The sequence below is a fragment of the Labeo rohita genome, chromosome 21 (genome assembly GCF_022985175.1).
Source record: "Labeo rohita strain BAU-BD-2019 chromosome 21, IGBB_LRoh.1.0, whole genome shotgun sequence".
NCBI lineage: Eukaryota > Metazoa > Chordata > Actinopteri > Cypriniformes > Cyprinidae > Labeo > Labeo rohita.
Window position 1 is genome coordinate 27947575 of NC_066889.1, and position 23278 is coordinate 27970852.

The 23278-nt window shown below is 37.2% G+C and overlaps 1 protein-coding gene across 5 annotated transcripts in view; it reads left to right on the forward strand.

Annotated features, from left to right (window-relative positions):
* cdk5rap2 (CDK5 regulatory subunit associated protein 2) overlaps positions 1–23278 on the forward strand; it is a 42684-nt gene that overhangs the window by 13256 nt on the left and 6150 nt on the right. For 3 of the 5 annotated variants that reach the window (XM_051092477.1, XM_051092482.1, XM_051092479.1), the window contains exons 14-43: positions 242–412; positions 485–595; positions 726–863; positions 951–1130; positions 1211–1405; positions 2272–2463; positions 2611–2743; positions 2901–3040; positions 3127–3243; positions 3418–3564; positions 3890–4002; positions 4082–4221; positions 6353–6484; positions 6571–6680; positions 6759–6890; positions 7422–7487; positions 7600–7781; positions 7862–8294; positions 9138–10707; positions 12475–12579; positions 12969–13368; positions 13460–13680; positions 14785–14845; positions 15685–15875; positions 20157–20441; positions 20525–20650; positions 20744–20860; positions 21098–21224; positions 22817–22938; positions 23022–23222. In XM_051092477.1, coding sequence (XP_050948434.1) covers positions 242–412; positions 485–595; positions 726–863; positions 951–1130; positions 1211–1405; positions 2272–2463; positions 2611–2743; positions 2901–3040; positions 3127–3243; positions 3418–3564; positions 3890–4002; positions 4082–4221; positions 6353–6484; positions 6571–6680; positions 6759–6890; positions 7422–7487; positions 7600–7781; positions 7862–8294; positions 9138–10707; positions 12475–12579; positions 12969–13368; positions 13460–13680; positions 14785–14845; positions 15685–15875; positions 20157–20441; positions 20525–20650; positions 20744–20860; positions 21098–21224; positions 22817–22938; positions 23022–23222 — 6358 coding nt within the window. The remainder of the gene's footprint in view (positions 1–241; positions 413–484; positions 596–725; positions 864–950; positions 1131–1210; positions 1406–2271; positions 2464–2610; positions 2744–2900; positions 3041–3126; positions 3244–3417; positions 3565–3889; positions 4003–4081; positions 4222–6352; positions 6485–6570; positions 6681–6758; positions 6891–7421; positions 7488–7599; positions 7782–7861; positions 8295–9137; positions 10708–12474; positions 12580–12968; positions 13369–13459; positions 13681–14784; positions 14846–15684; positions 15876–20156; positions 20442–20524; positions 20651–20743; positions 20861–21097; positions 21225–22816; positions 22939–23021; positions 23223–23278) is intronic. The other 2 variants (XM_051092478.1, XM_051092480.1) reach the window with 2 other exon arrangements.

Sequence of the window (23278 nt, forward strand, 5' to 3'; positions counted from 1 at the left end):
CCATCACAAGTCATTTGATTCAGATCAAGACTTCGGTGCAGGTTCATGAATCATTTGATTCAGTTCGGGACTTCAGAGCACTTATCGCAAATCATTTGTTTGATAAGTGAGATCCTGGAATTTCATTTTACAGTATTTGTACGAACGCTGATAAATTAAAATGCTCAGATGAACAATTTCAATCATTTTTAATAATAATAATTCATTTTAATATTTTTTTACTTTCGTTTGTTCACTGCAGGATCTTCAGAACCAGCTGAAGAAGCTAAATGGCGCTCTTGCGGACAGAGAGAATGCTCTAGAACAGCAGCGTCTGGAACAGCAAGAACAAAACCGTGCTGCTGAACAAAAACTACAGAACACCATTGAACGACTCACAGCCAGTCTGAATCATAAAGACCAGCAGCTGCAGGTACGCACACATACACACAGAACTTACACTCAACACCTTTCTGTGCTCGATTACTCATTCCTGTTTTTTTAGGACTATATGAACATGGTTAAAGATCTGGAGAAGAACAGAACCCAAGAGGAAGGTGATCCTATAGTCGCTAAACTGAGAGCACGACTGAAGGAGAAAGAGAAAGCACTTGAGGTTTGTGACTCTTCTTTTGTTTTCTTAAAGGTACAGTACCAGAAACAGCCTGCTTAATTCAAATAATAATTCTAGGTGGATGGAGTTATGTTAATGATTTGTTTTTCTGTTTTATGTGGTTTGTGAGCAGAAAGCCTTGGATGAGAAGTTTGCAGCTGTGGAGGAAAAGGAAAATGAGATCCATTTGCTTCAGCTGAGCTTGAGAGAGAAAGAAAGAGATGTGGAGCGTCTCAACAACCTGCTTTTACACAACGAGGAGACTATTAATGTAAGAGTGTTTGTTTGTGTGATTTAATTTCTATACATTTAAGTGCTAATGTAGAAGCAGGTGCTAATGGTTTCTCTCTGTGTGTAGAGTTTTGATGCTCTCATAAAGGAAAGAGATCTCGAGCTGCAGCAGCTGTTGAACTCGCTGAAAAATCTTCAGAGATCTAAAGAAGAGACTGAGCAGAACCTTCAGAGGGCACTGAGAGAGAAAGATGCCATTATACAGCACTTACAGCAAGCACTGGACAACAAAACGAGAGACATGGAGGTAAATGCACACTCTAGGTTTTGGTGCAGGTGTGAGTCAGAATTTGGTTGGTGTGAAAGTGTTTTTTCCTCGCTTTGCAGGAGATGGCCAATAAGGTTCTGAACCAATCAGAGTCTCAAGGTCGTGACCTCGCAGAGCAGATGAGTCAGAGGTTAAAGGTCACAGAGGCAATGCTGTCAGAGGCGGTGAAGGACAGAGAGAGGCTAGTGACCGAGAACCAAACTGCAGTAGAAAACCTGCTGGCCACCATCAGCAGCAAAGACCAGCTTCTGAAGGTACCATTATAGTTTTGTCATTTTTTTTTTTTTTTTTTTTTTTTTTTTTTTTGTATTACACTTTTTTTAATTTCATATTTAATTGAATTAAGTACATTTTTAATTTTTTCCCACTTTCATTTTAGTTTTAACATTTTAGTAATTTAGTTTAGCCGTTTAGCATTTGTTTTTTTTTAATGCATCTGCTTTTATTAATTTTTCCATTTTAGTTATTTTAATAAATCAAGTTCTGATTTGTTAAAAAAAAATATATTAAAAAATATAAATAAATAATATAAATAATAGTTAATAATAGTTTTATTTTTAACTTTAACTTTAATTTTTTATTTGTATTTTTTAAATAATGGTTTTGATGCTGTGAAAGCCTGTTTCCGCGACTGAATAAGAATAAAAAAATTTAATTGTGGCTTTTTGTTTTACGATTTTGACTTTTTTTCTTGCAATTGTGACTTTACATATTACAATTCTAACTTTTTTCTCAGAATTGCTAAATATAAAATCACAACTCACAATTTATATCTCGAAATTGTGACTTAACACGCAATTAAGTCACAGTTAAGTCAGAACTGCGAGATATAAACTTGCATTTGTGAGGAAAAAATGGGCAATTCTGACTTTGTGTCTTGCAATTTAGTTTATATAATGCAACTGAGAAAAAAGTCAAAATTGCGAGTTTATGTCTTGCAGTTGTGACTTTATAACATGCAATTACAAAAAAAAGTTTGGATTATGCAATTCAGAGGGGAAAAAAGTTAGAATTGTGAGATAAAAAGTCACAATAACTTCAATACGTTTTTTTTATTCAGTGGCAGAAACGGGCTGCCATATGATGCACTTTTACACTAATGCTTGATATGTGTTTGTAGGAGAGTGTGGAGCGGCACCTTCAAGCTCTGAATGATCGTACAGCAGAATTGCAGGACCTTCGTAAGCAGTTGGCAGACACACAGCTGCAGCTCAGAAACGCACAGAGACTGAATGCCACAGCCACACAGGACGGTCACCTAGAGACTGCTGAACTCCGTGCAATGTTGGCGGAGAAAGATGCCCTCATCAATGTGAGACTTTGACCTGTAATCTTTTGATCACAAGACTGTTTTCACTTGATTTTACACTTGGAATTGCTCTAGTGTGTGAAAACCTTCATAAGACCGTCATGCTGTGGCAAGTAAATGCCAAATGATGTGGTTCTGTTGGGTTTATAGAAGCTGCTAGGCCGTGGACAGGAGAAAGATCGCATCCTGTTGGAAATGAAGACAAGTGAAGCTCTTCCTCCTCAGGTGCTGGAGCTTAGACAAACTATTGAGGTGCTGCAGGAGAAACTTGAGGAGAGAGAAGGTGAGAGTGTGTTTGTCCTATAAGAATATAACAGTTTTGCATTAATGATGCACATATGGGCAGATAACTGTGATATTTCTTTAAAAACACCAGTATTGTGAGCTATATACCATGCATCACTAACTTAAATTATATGTAAACCTATTTGTGTGTGTAGCTGAGCTGAGCAGGCGAAACAGTGAGGAAACTCTGGATATAACTACAATCAGTAAGAAATCAGCTGTGGTTTTGAAGAAAGAGCTCGCACATAAAACAGAAGCTCTAAACGCCGCTCTGAAGAGAGAGAACCAGCTAAAGGTCTTTGATTTGAGATCCTATAGTTTTATAGATTTATATGTTTCAGTATGTGAAGTTTTTAGAGTAACTGTATGTGTTTGTGACAGATTTCTCTAGCAGAGCTTCAGTCCATGGTCTCAGAACTGGAGACACAATTAGAGGGACAGACAGCAAATACTGAGTCCCTAACATCAACTCTCAACACTAAAGAAGAAATCATTACCGTGAGTATAAATCACGTACACTACGATTCAAAATTTTAGTTTGTTTAAAAGTAATTAATGCTTTTATTCAGAAAAAAATGCATTAAATTGATGAAAAGTATTAAACACATCAAGCATGATCTCTAAGGTTAGGTTACAGTATATGCTTCGGTCTGATTTTGTGGTTCTTTGCAGGAGCTGCACCAGCGTTTGTCTCAAAGAGGAGACAGTCGACTTCCTCTGACCCTGGATCAGGCATCCCAGTCGGGCGAGAGTGAAAGCAGCATTTCGTCCCTCCCTCAGAGAGAACGAACCATCATTGGAGGAGATCGTCAACAGCAGGTACATGTGAACACATGCATGCGTTCCTTAAAGGGATAGTTCACCCAAAAATGAAAAATCTGTCATTAATTACTCACTCTCATGTCGTTCCAAACCCGTAAGACCTTTGTTCACCTTCTGAACACATTAAGATATTTTTGATGAAATCTGAGAGCTCTCTGACCCTTCATAGACGGCAGAGGTCCTACCACTGTTGTTTCATCATCGAATTTCATCTCAAATATCTTATTTTGTGTTCTGAAGATGAACCATTTTTGGATGAACTATCCGTTTTAAGCTGATACATGTTAGCATCCCTAATGTTAATTATCTTCTCCTTTTGTAGGATGTTGCATCTCTGTCTGATTTGCTGATTGAGCAGAGGGAGTTAAACAGAGCTCTTAGAGCTGAGCAACATCTCTACTCCGACCTCATCAGAGCCGTCAAAGAGCGTGACAGGTGCATGATCCCTAAATGGTCGCATCTGTTGTAATGTGATTCTAAACACTGTATTTTAATGACGTTTCATGTGTTTCAGTGTTGAGAGGCTGCAGGCGCTGCAGTTGGAGCTCACAGCTGTGTCTCTTCTCAGACAGCAGCTGGAAAGTGGAGTCCAGATGAACACCGAGCTGAGAGATCAGCTAGAGAAAGAGATCCAAAGAGCCAAACAGAGAGAAGGTGCAGTACAGATAGAGAGTGCAGAAAAGCAATCAGATGTCATGCTACAATCTCACAAAACACCAGAGTCAGGATCAGTTTGTTCAACCAGCAATGATACAGGGCTAAAGTCTGTTTAAGGTCAGAGCTAATGGGTTAATATTTTGCCCATCAGGTTGTTGACTTTCTGGGTGACTCATTAATAATATCAGCCGTATATCTGGTGTAAAGCAGGACAACAATAACAGCACATCCAGCATCCATTTTCATCATTCTCATCATTCATCCCTACATAACCATACTTTTTTATTTATACGAAAGCTTGCATTTTTCTTTATTCTGTCTTGCATGTACATTTGTTCTGTTTTCTTTTGTGTTGTGAAATTTTCTGGCATTCTTGTCCATCTTATTCACCTCTTTTTTTCTGTCTGTTTTCTGCTCTGTTCATTCATAATAAAGTGTTTTAAATGTCTGTGTGGCTCATCAGCACTAAAACACTAATACATTCACCTCATACTTCCCTGCCTTATGCACAAATGTGTCCCTGGACCACAAAGCCAGTCTTAAGTAGCACTGATATATTTGTAGCGATAGCCAACAATACATTGTATGGGTCAAAATTATTGATTTTTTTTTAATGTCAAAAATCATTGGGATATTAAGTAAAGATCATGTTCCATGAAGATATTTTGTCAATTTCCTACTGTAAATGGAAATAAAATTAATTTTTGGTTAGTAATATGCATTTCTAAGAACTTCATTTGGATAATTTAAAGGCGATTATCTTTTTTTTAAATTTAAAAAAAAATTTGTAAATAGTTGTATCTTGGACAAATATTGTCCTATCCTAACAAACCATACATCAATGGAAAGCTTATGTATAAGTCTCAATTTAAAAAATTGACCCTTAAGACTGGTTTTGTGGTCCAGGGTCACATAAATGCCTTCACTTATTCAGTCTGTTTTTCTGTGTATACTAATGAAAACCTTTCCAATCGATTAACTTTAATTTACCTTAATGTACATTAACCTCACAACATCCTCATATAGTCACAGTTTTTTTTTTAAGTTCAGTGTTTGCAAATGAATGCAGAAGAGATGGATCAGACAGTTTCCAATTGCACTGAATGCTAAAAATGAAGTGCATTCTGTCTGTGTTCTGCACCGTTTACCCATAATCCTCTTGTGTCCATCTGCTTTGTGGGATTTTGGCCAACCATCACAAGATTTAACATTATACAGTATTGTACAGTGTTATTTTGGAGTTTTATCTGTCTGTCTATCTATCTGTCTATCTATCTATCTGGCTATATCTATGTCTATCTGTCTATCTATCTATATCTATATCTATGTATATATACAATACCAAATACATACCATAATACATACCATGTTTAATATATATAAAACAATACCAAAACAATACCTATTCTTGTTTTAGGACTTTGAACTTTTTTTTGATCCACTTCAATTATTGATTACTGTACATACACACGAACAGTACAGAGAGAGAGTAATATTTTGAATATTTTTAAATTTTGAATTCTATTTTTATATTTTTAGGTGTAGTATTTAAACTTGTTTCTGTTTCTGATTTTATCAGATATTTAATAAAATAAAATAAATGAAGTTATTTCAGTTTTATTTCAATTACTGAAAGCAATTTTTATTAGTCTTATGCTGGAGTGGATCAGGAAAAAAATATTTGTTCATTTAATTCTTTTATTCCCATTTCATAATTTTGAATTTTGAGTTTTGGTTCTATATGCCAATCATCTTTCTATGCACACTCTCAAAACACAACAAATGCACCTGATTAACTTTTTTATTAATATTCCTTTTAACTTCCTACCCATGCCTTGCTGTGGCTGTTGCGTTCACCATTCACAGAGTAGTCTGCATGCTTTGAAATCTTAATTAAAACTTACAGTGAATATTTGGATAAAATAAATATACTATTCTATGGCACAAATTAAGTTTGTCATATCCTGATTATGCACCCACCCCCTTTTTCTTATATTTTCTTGCGTTTTTTAAGCTATTCTTTAAAGACCAAAAAATTAAATATGCAGAGAACAAATTAAAATTGTAGATGCATACTGAACTTGTCTACGGTGCAACTAACTGCATGTGTGTATATATTTGTGTGCAGGTTCGAACCCTTCAGAGTTAGAGAGCATGCGTGATGCACTGGAGGAAGCCCAACGCTGGAATGCCTCTCTGCAAGCCAGACTGGGACAGATCCAGAACCGAGGAGGAGGGGTTGGACAAGCCAACGATTCTGGTACATATACATATATGTATCATTTGGCCAAATATATTTATTAAATCATTTTAGTTTATTTAATCTAATTAATCTGACGATTTTAGTGGACACGCTGAGTTTCATTGGCGATCAGACGTCCTATATGAGTATATGTGTTGGCGACGGTCCAGAGGAGGAGCTCCAGCACTTGACCATTGAACAGCTCAGAATTAAGGTGAGTGCCTAATCATAAAGTGCTATGTAATTTTTATCAAATAAAATGGAAAATGTTACATCATCTTCTCATTTTCAGGTTTTAGAGCTTCAGGCAGTCAATGCTGAACTGCAGAAGAAGCTGCTTCTGATGGAGAAAGACATTGTGGGTAAAGATCCAGTAGACTCTGAGAAAGAACCAGACCTAATTAACCTCTCAACTCCAATTAAGGTATTAAGGATCACAGTGTATTCACAAATAGTCTTAGAAATGCCATTGGTTTACTTCTTATGCAATGTTTTTTGAAATACATTTGTGTTCATATTATGAAACGGGGCCCAACTTCTTACCTTCTTTTAACCTCTTGACCTTTAACCTCAGTCCTTCTGATTTGTGCTTCCGTGTTTTGTTTATGATTGCCCTCTTCTCTGTAGTTGTTTTTCTAATTTACTAACATTAGTTAGCAGTAGATTGGACCTTCTCTAGAAGTTTGTTTCTATAACATGTTTGTCTGCTGAATGAGTGTTTATGTATATGTTTCTGCAGTTATTTTCTTTCCTCCCTCTAGTTTTCTCTCTCTGTCTCTCTCTTCCGTCCCTGCTAACCCCTGTTATCTCCTCTCTGTCTTTCTGACTTATTTTCTTACCCATGATCACCTGCAGCCGCCCCCATCCTACCGTTACTGTGCTTTCTTTATATTCTGTTCCATTATGGCATTTTGTGTTGTTAAGTCATGTGTCACCAAACATGCCATTACTGTAGCAAACACCGATACAGCAAAAACCGACCTCTGAAGATGATGTGACGCTAAAACCTCTGAACACAAAGGTAAGAGACAGCTTATTCTAATGGATCAGTCATTTTATAATACTATACTGTAATCTTCAAACAAGCTTTGTTTTTGTATTTACTGTTGTCCCATGTGTTGTTGATTTCTAAGGAGAGATGTGATGAGGGAGATCGTTCGTCAGAGGATGTTGGTGAAAGTAATCAACAATCAAAGAATCAAACAGAGCAAAGTGCAGTGCACCAACCCTCCAGATTCCTTAGGGATGATTCAGAAAAAGCAGAACTCCGATCACTTCTCTCAGATTGTGGAGCGGAGTCGGTCTCTCAACTTCGGTATGTTTTGAATAACTAGGTACTCGCATTGTAGCTTTAGTTCTTTGTCAGCTCAAACTTTTAACTGCTGCAATCTGTAGGGAGCAAGTGGCCAAACTCCGCTTGGAAGCGTCTGAGCTCCGTGGACTTTTGAAGGAGGAAAACGCCACCGAGTCCAAAGAAAGTGCGGAGAGTTCTGGAGAAAGTGACAGCCATGGAGACTTGCACCAAACTGTGAAGGTGCTCCGCTCAGAAGCCAGAAATCACCGAAAGATCATTCGACTGCTCAAAGAGCAGCTGCAGACAAACTCTGTCTCAGATGCCGGAAGTCAAATTGATCCAAAGATGATGGCTGGCTTGGCCAGCAACATGGAACAACTGCAGACTCATTATGAAGATCTGCACACAAACACACTGGAGAAAGAAAGCAAACCAAGAGAAAGGAAGGAAATGGAGGAGAGATATGAGAGAAGAAGGCAGGGTCAAAGCACCAAACCCAGCAAGAATCAGAAGCAGCACATGGCCAGACATGCAGTGAGTATCAGTCACATATGCTAACCAGAATAAGGTGGAAAGTCTAGCATAATGGTTGTGGGTTTTGATGAGTAATTGATGTTTTCATTGATGTATGGTTTGTTAGGATATGACAATATTTGATCGAGATACAACTAGTTCTTAGGAATGCATATTACTAATCAATAATTAAGTTTTGCTATATTTATGGTAGGAAATTTGCAAAATGTCTTCATGGAACGTGATCTTTACTTAATATTCTAATTATTTTTGGCATAAAATAATGTATACAATGTATTTTTGGCTATTGCTAAAAATATACAGATGCTACCTAAGACACAAGTGTTTTGTGATCCAGGGTCACAATTATGCCTGAAACTTCAACTTTTGGGGCAACTTGGAGTTCTGGACTCAAAAGTTGTTCATTCCATGCAGGAATTAAACAAGCAACCATCCGATTACCAAACCTATTATCTCAGGGTTGCACAGTTCTGTTCCTGGGGATCTACCTTACTGCAAAGTTCAGGTCTAACCCTGATTAAACATACCTGAACCGGCTAAGTAGGATCTTACAGACAAGTATTTTGGGAGCAGGGTCGGAACTGATCTTTTCAGGTTAGGTGGATTTCCAGGAACAGGATTGGGCAACCTGCTTGTTTCTATATGGCTGGGTTGACAATACAGATTTCTCAATTTTTATCTTCATTTTGACACCAAATGAATCTGTATTGAATCAAATTAAGCTTGTGAATTGAAATATCCACCCCTTCTTCCCACTTCTTCTTGCCTTCCAAACCTGTCTTCCTTGCTTTGTCTTTTAAAAGTATCTTATTGATACGATAATCCTATTGTCCTTTGTTTTAGGCATATGTAAAATCTCGGCTACCGGTACCTGTGAGGCCCAGTAGGAGTTCTGGGCAGAGTTCAGAAGATCTGAGCGAGCATTATTCAGGCTACATTCACCCCAAAAACAAAGACTACCTGACTGGGGCAGAAGAGTCTGATTACAGCACAGACAGCAAGATGTCTTCGAGATCAGCTCAGCACGAACACCTCGAATTAGACCATGTTAAAGATGCTAGGTTAAGTCCAAACTCTGGAACAAAACAAGACACTAATATCCAGAATGTGGAATCTGAGCTCATGGCGCAATTGGAATTGCTGAATCAAGAATGCCAAGAGAAGGAGGAGCTGATCTCCAGCCTGAGGCAGCAAGTCCAGGAATGGGATGAGCTACAGGCAGAGCTACAAGCAGAGCTACAGGAGAAGGACAAGCTCAACCGAGAGTACATGGAAGCCCTGCAAGCGGCAGAGACTACCATTGCATACCTCACTGCGTGCAGCTTGGACTCGGAATGTGGAATTGGTCAGACAGGAGAGCTAACATTGCAGCAACGCTGCGCAGATCTTCAGAAGGCTGTTGAGGAGAAAGACCGACTCAACGCTCAGCTCTTAGACTGCTTGAACTGTGCAGAATCCGCCATTGCTGCGCTCCAAAATTTAGACACTACAAGCAGCCAAACGGACTTCTGGCAGGAAGAGCCAAAGGCACTTTGCAAGAGGCTTGAAGACTTGGTTGGACAAATCAGAATTTCCCAGCAAAGCGATGACAGGTCTAAAGAATCTCAAAGCCCAGAGGTTGGTCCAAAGCTTGGACCTGATTCTGACCTACAGCGACAGGTTGATTCACTACAGGAATCGCTGTTGCAGCAGTGCAAGATGAACGCAGAGCTGCAGGAGAAGCTCTGGACTTCAGAAGCTGCTGTTAAAAAGTTGAGTGGAGCTATCAGCGCCAAGCACAACAGTGCTCCCACAGGTCTGGATGGGAATTACACTCCTGGACCAGAGGGAAAGGTCCTGTCATTGCAACAGAAACAGCTGATGGATTGTCTATCTGAGTGCATTAGAGCTGCTGAAGGTGCAGTCAAGTCTCTCACAGATGTTTGCTCCAAACCAAACCAGCCTCATGTGGATATCTCGTCCAGTCCAGAGTTAAAGAAATGGCTGGAGAGGCTGCAGCGTGCAATGCTGGAGAGACAGTCTCTTGAGGACTCGGCCTATACTGGGAGACACCAACAAAAGACAAGCACGCCCATTCAAAACCATGAGAATGAGCAACAGAATGTTCAGGAGCCTGTGTCCTCACACCAGAATCTTCATAAGAACCTCTTGAAGCTTCTTCAGATTTGTATGGAGCGTGCTCAGAAATTGAGCAAACTTGAGGAAGCTGTTAGTGGGCGTGGCCTAAGTGGAGGTGCTGGAGATGCACCTGGAAATGAAATTCTGGAGAGGAACGCCCAGATCGAAAGTTTGCAGAAGGCCTTAAAGGAAAAGCAAAGGGCGTGTCAGAAATTGGAGGAGAAACTGGCAATCGCTCAGACGGTCATCCCTGTACATGGCTCAGATAAGGAGAAACAGTCTGATCAGCGCAAAGGTGAGAAAAACACACATGCAATACACTCAGTTCAGACTAACCACTGCTCAAACTGGCTAAAAAGTATTTTGTGTATGGCGTATGTGATTGTACATTATTTTACCTAAGTACTTATATTATTTTATTTTCAAATAGTTGTATCTCGGACAAGTCCTAACAAACCATACATCAATGGAAGAATTATTTATTCAGCTTTTAGATGATGTATGATGTAGTTTTGTGGTCCAGGGTCACATATAGAATCAGCTACATAGTGGCATGAGGATCTGGAACCACATGCTTAACCCTGTAAAGCCTGATATATGAAATAATGAAATATGCTGAGCATCATTTTTGATGCATTAGGCTTTTTTAACTCGTATAGTGTTATATAGTGAGAATATGGAGCTCATACTTGATGGAAAAAAAAAAAACACCTCAGTTTTAGACAAAGACCCAAACCGAGCAAAACTGTGCAATTTGATCATTTGATGTGAGACACATGGCCAAAAAGATGAATACCTTTATCTCTCTATCTCCCAATAATATGTCTTACTAAGGTGTTTACTTAGTACTTAGTTATACTTAGTTTTATGAACAAAGCTCTGTAGTTTTAAAACATATAATGAGAGATGAACAAATAAATGGATCATATCTGATAGAGGGTTTGCACTTATGTCATGGTTTGGTCAGTTACCTAAATACGCGGCCATATTGGGAGATACTCAGATGTAAACAACAGCATGGATTGCGCAATAAATGTACTACTGAATATGTTGTTCTGCTAATTCATGCTGTCTAAACCATGGAAAAAACGTGTGGAAGCTGATAAATCATATAGAGAAGGACATAGCAAGCAGGAAAGGGCGCAGTATTTTGACAAACTAAAGTTAATAGGTGGTAAAGATGCATATGAGCAGTATTAGCCTAATAGATATTAAGATATTAGCCTAATATTTCACCTACCTGACCAGAAATTATAAGAACAGACACAAATGTTGTCAAGGTTTTTGCCCTGGAAATCCTGGTTCAGTTTGGCCAACCACAAACGCCTCTTGTTCCTCAGTTTCTTTTGCACTCTTCTCCTTGATTTGTTACTTTTGGCAGGCTATAGTACTCCAAATGTTTTTCCTGGTCCGACCGTTTAGTATAGCCCTAAACATGACAATAACTGACCATTTTCAGCAGCAATAATCAGCAAAAAATGTGAGTTGTGTTCGGTTCAGTGGCATTGTTTACATTCAGTGCCGCCACTATGCCCAGTTAATGACCCTCTATACTGACATTTGAACATGATTTTTTTCTAAAAAACGATGTTCGATAATTGAGTTAACATAAGTTGCTTCAGTCCAGTTAGTTGCTATCATAAATTATAATATATACGATATAAAATTTATTCTTGTTTACTTTATAATAATCAGTAAAGATTCACAGCAAAAAGACACTTGAACTGCAGAAGGTGGATGCTTTTGCAATTATGCTAAAAGGCCTTTTACTTGCGCATAAAGTATAAACGATTAATTAGATGGCATAAGATGCCGTAGATTAAGTAGTTAAAGTTTTTTCAGCAAATGTTAGTAGTTTAGAGCCCTTAGAAAGTTGCATATCAAATATGAAACAGTAGGCTTGTTAGGATGTGTATTACAGGAAAATGGCTCATCAGTTTGACCGTTTTCCCGTTTAGGTTTTATTGTGATACTAGGACAGTCTGTTGCTTGTTATTATTATTATTTTTTTTTTTTTTTATTGACCGGGGTTGCCATTCTCAACCCTGCCTGTGTGCTTTAGCGCCCCCTGGTGAACGTGATGATAAAGGGGTACAGGTGGAGGCGCAGGACCTCGGGTACGAAACGAGTGGAAGGAGTGAAACTGAAGTGGAGGGCAGTAGCACAGGTAGACAGGGAAAAAACATTTTATTTTTAATAAGACTGCATGTGAGGGTTCCTGCATGGAAAGGGAATTTCAGACTCTCCTATCTACACTGACGATCCATGCTTTGCAAACTGTTACTGACTGCATGCTCAATAAACAGTGGTGATACATTTTAGAGATGGTGTTGTAACACTTTGGTTATTTCAAAGGGATAGTTCACCTTTAAAGCTCACTTTGTTTTAACATGGTTTGCATCACTTCCTCTGCATGACCAAACCATCACTGATTGAATCATGTAACTAATGTGCATCCACTGCGTGTAACCTCCTTCCACCATTGCTGTAATTAACACCTTTTTGTCTTTGTATGTGTGTTTTTTATGTCCTCTGTGCATTTAATGTTATTTTCAGATGTGGACGGTGTTTTGCGGTTGGTTCCCACTTTGTCTCCTGTTCTTCCGGGCACCCAGGACCGATTTTCTCCTGACACTACCGCATCCAGCCCCTCGTACCCCAGCTCACCTGGCCTGAGCTCCCCTCGACCCACCGACCCTCACGCCGACCCCACTCTGCACATCCAGCAGCTCAAGTTACAGATCGAAGGACAGCACAAAGTCATCCTGAACCTCCAGAGGCAGCTGCGTAAGAAGTCTTTGTCATCTGAGCTCCTGAGTGTGACTTCTGACCCCACAGCAGGAGAAGAAGAGGAGGAAACGAAGATGATGAAGGCTCAAATCGCCCAGCTGAGCACTGAGCTGGAAAGAGAGAGAACCATGAACAGAAGTAGTAGCCAAGCAGGCTCTCCCTCCAGGTGGCTTTCATCACCATCTTTATGATCGCCATCAACAGTATACTTAATCTTGTGACTTATTTATTAAATGTCATCCTCTCTCTCTTGGCAGGATTGAGTCTCTGGTCCAGTCTCAGGCACGGGAGTTGTGTGAGCTGCGGGAACAGATCCGTGTGTCTCGTGGTTTGGGTGTGGAACAGCGTAAACAGCTGTTGGAGCTCAGAAGGGCTCTAGAGGAGTTACTTCAGCCCAATAAAACGCACTCCGCTCAGGGAAGCCAGCTCAGAGAGCAGCTGGATCGCAGCCTGAGTCTGCTGGAGAAACTGGAGCAGGGTAAATATATACAAAAACACAGAGAAACCACTAATAAAGAATGGAAGAGATACAAGACAGAAGCAGAGCAATGCTAAAACTTGGCGTGTATGTAGATTTTATGGATTTTTATTGGAGATTTAGAAATTTCATTAGGGCTTGTTGGAGGAAGTATGCAGTATAAATATTATGCACAGTATTGATTTTCTGTATACATGAGATATCAATAAAACCTATTTCTGCATTTGACACAGTGTGCAATATACAGTTCCAAAAGTTTTTGGTTTGATTAAAATTAGTTTTAAAATGCTCATATAACCTTATTTACTTCATGTATGAATAAAACCTTATTTATACGAATATAACCTTGCTTCCTTCATAACTGGGTGCCACAAAATTACGTTGATCTCAGGGTACCCTACTAGAATATGGAAAATGTATACATTTTTTTTTAAATTATAAAAATTATTAATACTGTATTTTATTTCAGGGCTACAAGGTTATTATAGTGAACTAAAACCATAAAAACATTTTCGTTGCTTTAAAGTAAACATTAACTTGAAGAATTAAATCAACTAGTTGCCAAAACAAAATATACCAAAGTAATATACTAATAATACACATAAACTGAAATAAAATTAATAAAAAAATATGTAGACATATAAAAAAAACAAATTAAAATGAAAATAATTAAAAGTTAGAAATTAATTTTTAAAAATTGAATTGAAATGTTCATTCAAAATATGAATGTCTAAAATAGTATCTTGTTACTAAAAAAACACTAGTTTGACATGTATACATTTTATAAAAAACTAATACAAATTAAAAATTAAATTGAAATTAAAAAAACTAGTGTCACATATGTAGACATATTTAAAAAATAAATAAATTTAAAAAATTTAAACTGAATTTTTAAAAAATTACCTCATTCAAAATATTAAAAAAACAAAAATTAAAATAGTATACTAAAAAAACAATGGTTTCACATGCTATTTAAAACAGCTGTAGTCAGAATAGTATGGCATAGTATACTATACTGTAAGTAGCAGTATAGTAGTATTCCAATGTAAACAGCAAGAAATAAAGTGAAATGTTGAAGTATTTGTTTTTTCTATTATCCTTTAGTTTCTACAGGAGGGTCTGGTATGGATAATGAAGAGGAAGCAGAATCAGAGATGAAGCTCAGGTGAGCACAGCTTTCTGCTTCATATCTGCTAAGAATGATGCATCTCACAAATACTAAAATCTCAACTATGTAATAGAGAAGAAATGGAACAACGCATTAGTATGCGTGGTTAAGCTTTAGTGTACACTTGAATCTGTAGCTACTTATACCCATTAATCTAGCTGGTGTTTGATGCAGTAGTCTTTGGCTTCCTCCCAACAGCGATTGTGAGTGGGTGTGGGAGGAGCTGCAGTACTTGCGCTCTCAGGTAGAGGGCGACAGAGAACAGCAGCAGCTACAGATGGTTTATTTGTGCAGGCAAAACCAGAATCTTGCCATTAGTACACAGCATTACATTGACCTGTGAGTGCTGCCTGCAAGGGCCCGTGTGCAGTGCAGTGTGTTTCTTAGCTCTACAATGGAAATCTTTTAAAGCTTAAGTCATTCAAGGTTTTTGTGTTTTGTTTTCCTTTTGGGTGACAGTCTTTACAGCCAGATTCAGGCTCCATCCCAATTCATATACAAGTATATGTAGACTGGAGTAATGATGCTGAAAATTCAGCTTTGTATCACAGGAATAAATTATATTTTAAAATATATTAACGTAGAAAACACTTCTTTTAAATTGCAATAATGTTTCACAGTATTAATGTTTTTACTGTGTAAATGCAACCTTGTCTAGAAGTAAATACATAGCGTTAAGTACAAGTATAGGATTTGGGATTTAGCCTTACTCTTTTAATAATTTCCTTATCTTGTGTGTTTTTGTTGTGTTGTTTCTTGATTTGCTTTCTCATGTCATTCTGATTGTTTCCAGATAGTTTCTTTCTCTCTCTAATTATTATTTGTGTGTTTGATAGACTCTCTGCAGAGCTACAGGAGAAAGACCGGCTCATTCACTCTCTCCAACATCAACTTCGCTTGCAAGTTCCCAGAATGCACCAGCACTCGGACTCCGAGATGAGTGACAGGCTGTCCAGCGATGGCACCACCTCCTTCCACGGCAGCCCTCCGGCTGTCCGCAGACAGACTCCCAACAGACCTCAAACAGGTAACGCTCACCTGATCAGGCGTACGTTTATTTCTAAAAGCATCTGATTGTATCTCAGCTAACACTTCAGAATGCCAAATTGGAACTGAACGTTCGCAAACATCCTTCTAATAAAGTTCTTCAATGTTTTATCAACCTGAAACGGATTCCGTGCTAATAGATGAATGTAATCTTAGTTCAAGGTAGAGCACCTTTTAAATCAAGCTGAATTATTTATTCAGTAAACCTTCACATGGGGCTCTTGTTGATTCCCACAGTGACCTCTTGACCTGGAGGTCAAATGTGTTTTTGTTGCTTTGCAACACTGAAGCCTTGCGCAATTTCTCACTGTCTCAATGCTTATGTAATATAATTATGTCAACTGACTGTCTAGTTCTGCATTTAAGTGCTGCTGATGCCTCGTTGTCTTGAATTATAGTTTAGGTATAGTATAAGTAATAGAAGCTGATGTTATATTAGTATTTTTTTATATACTATTACAGTATTTATTAATATTTTGTATTAGATTATTTTCTTTCTTTTTTTTTTTTTGAATTTGTTTTTATTTATTTCTTTTTTGTTTTTGGCAAATTTTGTACTAGTTGTTATAGTATTTATTAATACTAATTTATTTTTGTGTTTTCAAATTTTAATTTAGTATTTGTGCATTTGTTTTTTGTTTTTTTTTTAATATTTATATTTCGCTTTAGTGTTTTAGTAAGTTTAATGCCAGTGTTATTTTAATATACTTTTATTTTCTTTTATATACTTTTATATACACTTATAGCATTTATTCATATTTTCAGTTACCTTTTTTATTTTCAGTTTTTATTTTAGTAATTTAATGTGCTTTTTTTAAAGTGAATTATATTCAGCTTGAAGAATTTTTTTTTTAGAAATAATTGTATTTTTGCAGTATTTTAAATACTTTTTAATACTCATATCATCTATTAATGGTTTTAGTTATCTTATTTTTTTATTTTGTGCTTTTATATTTTTTTATTTCTATTTATTTTATTTCTATTTTGAGTTATTTTAGTACTTCAATTTAAACTTATTTCAGTCCATTTACTTTAAAGTTCTATTTTAAGTTTTAAATTCTGTTTGCAAATGTGATGCGTAATTGTTGTCTTGAATTATAGGTTAATTTTAAATAACAGAAGTTAATATTATATTATTATTATTTATATAATGTTAAAGTATTAATTAGTGTTTTCGATTGGATTTATCTATGCATGTATTTGTATTTGTAACTTTATTTTTAATTTAATAATTTTAGTACCAGTGCTATTTTAGTTTTGTATAAACATTTTTTCAGTTTTCATTTTAGAAATTTTGTGCTTTTGTCTTTTTTTTTTTTTTTTTTTTTTTTTTTTTTTAATTTTATTCAGAATTTTCGCTTTGTTTTGTCTTATTTTAGAAACTTCTAAAATGTTTAATAATATTTTCTATTTCTTAGTATTTTTTTTTTTTTTTTGTAGTTATGTGCTTTTGTCTTTTTTTTTTATTATTTTGTTATTTTATTTCAGTGATTTTAGTACTTTAGCTTAAACTTATTTCAGTCTGTTGCAATGGCAAGTTTAATTTAAATTTCTATTTTGTGGGTGTTATGCATAACGTATTTATTATTTATCACTGATTATGTCTTTTGAGGTTTGTTAGTGAACAGTGGCTCCAACCTATGTATGCCAACTTGATATTAAATATGCATTTATTTGTTAATCCGTGATCTTTTCGTCTTTAGTGTTAGAATTGTGTAGTGAAACGGCAGGAGCTGAGGCCGGTGTCCTGTTACTGACTCCTACAGATGCATTATTCAGTATGCACTGTTATCTTCTCTGCCCTCCTGAGAGCCTTTAAGAGCCCTGAGCCCTGAGCCGGTGTGTTGCTGATTTGTTAAGTGTTTAGTATCATGCAAACGGATAGATTTTGCTTTACTGTAAAAGCATTGGCAGAAGATGCTGGACTAGCTCTCATAGCACTACATGAGTAAGCAGAAGGAATTTGTCACTCCTCAACTCCCTTCTCAGAGCAACCTGGTTCAGGTTTCCCAGTAGCTGGGACACAATAGATCAAGAGATTGGAGATGTATTCAGTGAATGCGTGATGGACTACACTGTACCTGCAGGTTGATGTTGAGGAGTCGAGGGTGATGTTGAGTAGTCATTGAGACTAAGATATTGAGATCTGGTGTCATAGTGAGATCAGGTCTAGGTTAACAGTAGCTCGGCTTTGGACATGAGTGAACAAATTGTGGTCCATAACGGCGTCACTCGTAGCAGATGGAAAAAAGTGCTGAAAGCTACCAAAGAGGAAGGTAAAACTCTTCTTACCTGTTCTGTGTTGAAGGGCTGCTGATGCTTTGCTGTCTTGAATTATAGGTTTAAGTAATGGAAGTTGATGTTTGAACAAGTGTCATTTTAGCATTATGCATGTTCTATTGCAGTATTTTAAAAATTATTTTTAATGAACTTTTTTCTGTTTTTTAACTTTTTTTAATTGAATGTTTTTATGTGCTTATAACATGTTTTCTATTATGTCTTTTCTAGTTTGCTTTATTTTTTTATTTCAGTTTTAGTTTTAGTAATTTTAGTACTTTATTTTTAACTTCTTTTAGTATTTATGCAGGGTTCGTACAAGGTGCTTAAAGTGCTTGAAGTACTTGAATTGGACTTTTTGAAATTTAATGTTGCCAAAAAAAACATTATACCATTTTCACTTATTTCAATTAATGTCAGAAAACAATACAGCTAAGCCAGATGAGAAACAGATGAACCAAATCAAGTAATTTATGCTAAAACCACTCAAATTGATTCAAACCCGTGCCTTTGATTAATCATTTCAAGCGATTCACTAGCAAAAACCAGATCAAATTAAAAGAGCCATTAATTTTTTGAATTTCAACATCGCTTGTAACGATTTTAAAACACACACAGTGATGGGTGAAACCGAGCTTTTTAAAACTCTGAATCAGTTAAACCATTGCATCACAAAATGATTCACTGTTTTGAAGCAATCCAGTTGGAACGCTTATCATGAATCATTTGTTTCAAACTGAGACTTCAAATCTTCAAATCGGTGGATTTAGATGAATCATTTGATTTTTTAGATTAGAACTTCAAATTTATCAATCATTTGATTTAGATCAGAACAGGTTTGTGAATCATTTCATGAATTGAATGATTCATATGAAAGGATTTGAAGTCCCGATCTAAATCAAATGATTCAAGATCCTGGTCTAAAATGATGGTTCGAATCATTATTCTGATCAGGATTTTAGAATGTGGATTGTGAATCGTTTAATTTAGATCGGAGCTTCGGAGCAGGTTCGCGAATCATTTGATTCATATTTGGACTTCGGTGCGGGTTTGCGAACCATTTGTGTGATATTACGATTTCAGAGTGATTTCACAAATCTTTTACTATAGTAAACGTGAAGTATACTTTGTAATACTTTTCATGTGCTTCACTTTATTTTTGCCGTTTTTTTTAATTAGATAAATAAAAATATACTATGTGTCTTTTTTACTGAATTTGAAATAGAAGACATAACTGATATCTCTGAATGAAGACCTTGAAGATAAAAAAGCAGTGCTTGAAAGTCCTTTCATTTTACAGTATTTGTACAAACCCTGTGTATATTTTATTTTATTGCAGCTTTAATTACCAGAATCATTTTTTTGTAGTTTTGGTTTTAGTTAACAATAACAACACTGGTAACAACATTTGAATCTGTGTTGTGAGACGTTAAGCTTAACATAAAGGCTGACTGACAGTTTAATTTATTGATTTATTGACAAGCGTCCCCTGATTGTGCTTGGTTTATTTTTGCATCAAGACATAAAATATTTTTTCTTATCTTTCATAAAAATGCATTTGTAGTATACATTTATGAAGGATTATATAACACTGAGTACTAGAGTAATGGCTGCTGAAAATTTAGCTTTCCATCACAGAAATAAAGTATGTTTTAAAATATATATTTAAATAGTAAACAGTTCTTTTAAGTTGTAATAATATTTCACAATATTAAAGTTTTTACTGTATTTTTTAATCAAATAAATGCAGCCTTGGTGAACAGAAGTGACACCAAATGTTTGAACATTAGTGTCTGATGTACCCCATACTTAGTATAATACAAGTTAATAACGGCAAGTGAGACTTGCTGAAATGCTATTAGCATGTTTTGTGCTCAGAATTCACCAAAAATAATTAAAAACACAAATTATGTGCAAAAATGATTGGTCAATTTTATTTTTGTGTGCAGTTGTAAAAAAAACTCTTTCTTGTCATTTCTTGCAGGGCTGAAGGCAACCAATGGTGATGCATTTTCAGATATCGGGCTTGTATCTGGGGGCGTGGCTGTTGAAGGGGACGAGAACGATGGTGGAGAGGGGAGTGTCCGAATGCTACAGCGGGAGAATGACCGTTTGCAGGAGCAGCTGAGAAGCAGCGAGGAACTGAACGCTACACTTCGCAGTGAACTGGACCTCACTCGATCTGTCCTGAAGCACAACCCACAGAACCAGACCGAAGACAAGCAGCCGGAGCAGCAGAACACGTCAGCAAGACAAACTATCGACTCGGGTAAAGCCAGAGAGCTTTAACGTTATAGGAAGTACGTACTGAATTGGCTACACCCACATTTATTTTCTCATTCTCTCTCTTAGATCTGTTAGCAGAACACCTGCAGGAGATCCGAGCATTGCGTCAGCGTCTTGAAGAGACGATTAGAACCAACGAGAGACTCAGAGAACAGTTAGAAAAAAAGTTACAGGAGGCTGAAAAAGACTCAGGTGAACACAAACTCTTACACATACTTTTGAGTTGCTCACAATGCTCAGCAGATCTTCTTATCACTCAAAATGTTTGCTTGTCTGCATGATCAGCAGCTACTAACATCTTCATCGCTGGTTCTGAGGATCAGACTCACATCAGCAGTGAACTTCACTTCCTTCTCACCCAAAACCACACGCTCAAAGAGCAGCTCAACCAGGGAGCACGAGGTAAAACAAACTATGAACTGTTAGAACTGTTAAAACTTTTTCTGGATGTGACGTGCACACACCCCGAAACGCACACACGTGCTGACGGACATGTGAATACATTTACAGGAGTTATCAGAATGGACTTGTAATGTTGGCTATCAGTGTATGTTTGTTTGTCCAAGTGGAGAAAAAAAACAAAAAAACTTCTGGATGTGATCTGTTAGCTGTTGTCACAGGTGTGTGTGTTTTAAACAGATAAACAGAAGGAGAACGATCGGCTGAGGGAGACTTTGGCCAGACGGACTGCTAAACTGGAGCTGAGCAGAAAAGAGTGTGAAACACTGAAACAGGAGAGGACGCAACTACAGGACAACCTGTACAGGTAACAAACACATGCCTCATGTGTGACATCCGTTTACAAGAAAATGTGTTTGTGTGTATCTGCTGCTGATCTCTTTTATAAACAGTGATCTGGTGTCATGTAATGTGTGTGTTTGTGTATCATGTGTCATTGACAGAGGGCCTGTGTAATGAGTTGTTTTAATTATTGCAATTATTTGTAATCCAGGAGGTAAACGTGTAATTGACTAATGAGAGGTTCATGTTACGCACATACTCGTGTTGTCCCTGAATTTTTTTTTTCGCTGTTTCCTACACCTCCATTAACATTGACAAATGTGTTTCTTTAACTGAGAAAGTCCAGTTAATATTTAAATGGTTCATTAAAGGGTTGCTCCACCTCAAAATGAAGATTTTGTCATTAATAATCACTTACCTCCATGTCGTTCCAAACCGGTAAAAGCTTTGTTTGTTTTTGAAACACAATTTAAGATATTTTGGATGAAAACTGAGAGGTTTGTGACTGTCCCATTGACAGCCAGGTAAATGCCACTGTCAAGACCCAGAAAAGTAGGACGGACTTTGTGAAACTAGTCCATCTGCCATCAGTGGTTCAATCTGAATTTTATGAAGCGATGAGAATACTTTTTGTACGCAAAGAAAAAAAAAAATGTATTCAACAATTTGTCTCCTCCGCGTCAGTGTAGCACCATTTTGGAGCGTATCCACTGTACGCAAATTGCGTACGCCGTTCTGTGTCAGTTGCACCACACAGATACGCTTTCTACATATATTTGTGCTTTGATTTGAAGGAAAACAGCATATCTGGCGTACACAGTTTGCGTTGTTGAATAAAAACTTTTTTTTTCGTTGCTTACTTATTCTCGTCATTTCATAAAATTCATATTGAACCAATGATGGCAGATGGACTATTTTGACAAAGTCTGTCATACTTTTCTGGGGCTTGACAATGGCATTTACCTGACTGCCAGGTAAATGCCAGTCACAAGCCTCCTGGTTTTCATAGAAAATATCTTAAATTGTGTTCCGAAGACGAACAAAGCTTTTACGGTTTTGGAACAACATGGGGGGTAAATGATTAATGACAAAATTTTCATTTTGGGGTGGAGTAACCATTTAAGTAAATCAGTTGTTAATACTGTAAGCATTCTGACTGATTCAGTAAGTGATTCAGTTGTTAGTGCACTAATCATTCTGACAATTCAATGAGTGAATCAGTTGATAAAGTATTAGTTCTTATTGATTCAGTAAGTCATTCAGTTGTTGATGCAAGAATTGTTCTGATTCTGTGAGCCAGTAGTTAATTCAGTAAGCATTCTAACCAATTCAGTGATTTAGTTCAGAGGTCCCCAACCACCGGGTCGTGACCAACTACTGGGGCGTTGAAGAATTTCTACCAGGTTGCGAGAAAGTTCTGGGGAAAATGTATAGATATGATGCTCTGTTATTTATTGTGTGTAAATGATTGTTCTACTTATTCTGTACTTACACAGTAATCATTCAGTGGGTGAGTCGGTTGTCCAACAAACTCCAGTCAGTCTGATTCAGATAAATTTGCAAATTAGTTTGACAACATGGTTATTTTGTGCATGCATTGATGTGTTTGTGTTTCAGGTTGCAGTGTGAGAACAGTCATCAGAGGCAGCAGTTGAGTGACACCCAGCAGCTCTTGCAGTCTGTGCGTGTGGAGCTGCAGGTGCATGAGCACATGAAAAGCTCTACACACACTCAGACAGGTGCGTTCACACACACATACACGCATACGATGCCTGAATGTGCTGTCAAGGTTTGACATGCTGATATCTGTGTGTGTGTTCAGGTGAGGGTCGTGGCTCTGGATCTGAGAGTGGTTCAGCAGTGGATCTGAGCGAGCTGTTGGCTGAGATCAGACAGCTGCGTATTCAGATGGAGAGAAGCATCCAGATTAACACCACACTGAGACAGAGACTAGAACAACAGCTGCTGAGTCGCACCGACCCAAGATCAACCATCAATATCAATTACCTGCTGCCTAAAACAGGTACACACACATCACAAACAAATGTCTTTGTTTGATATGCGTTAACAGGGCTCTAC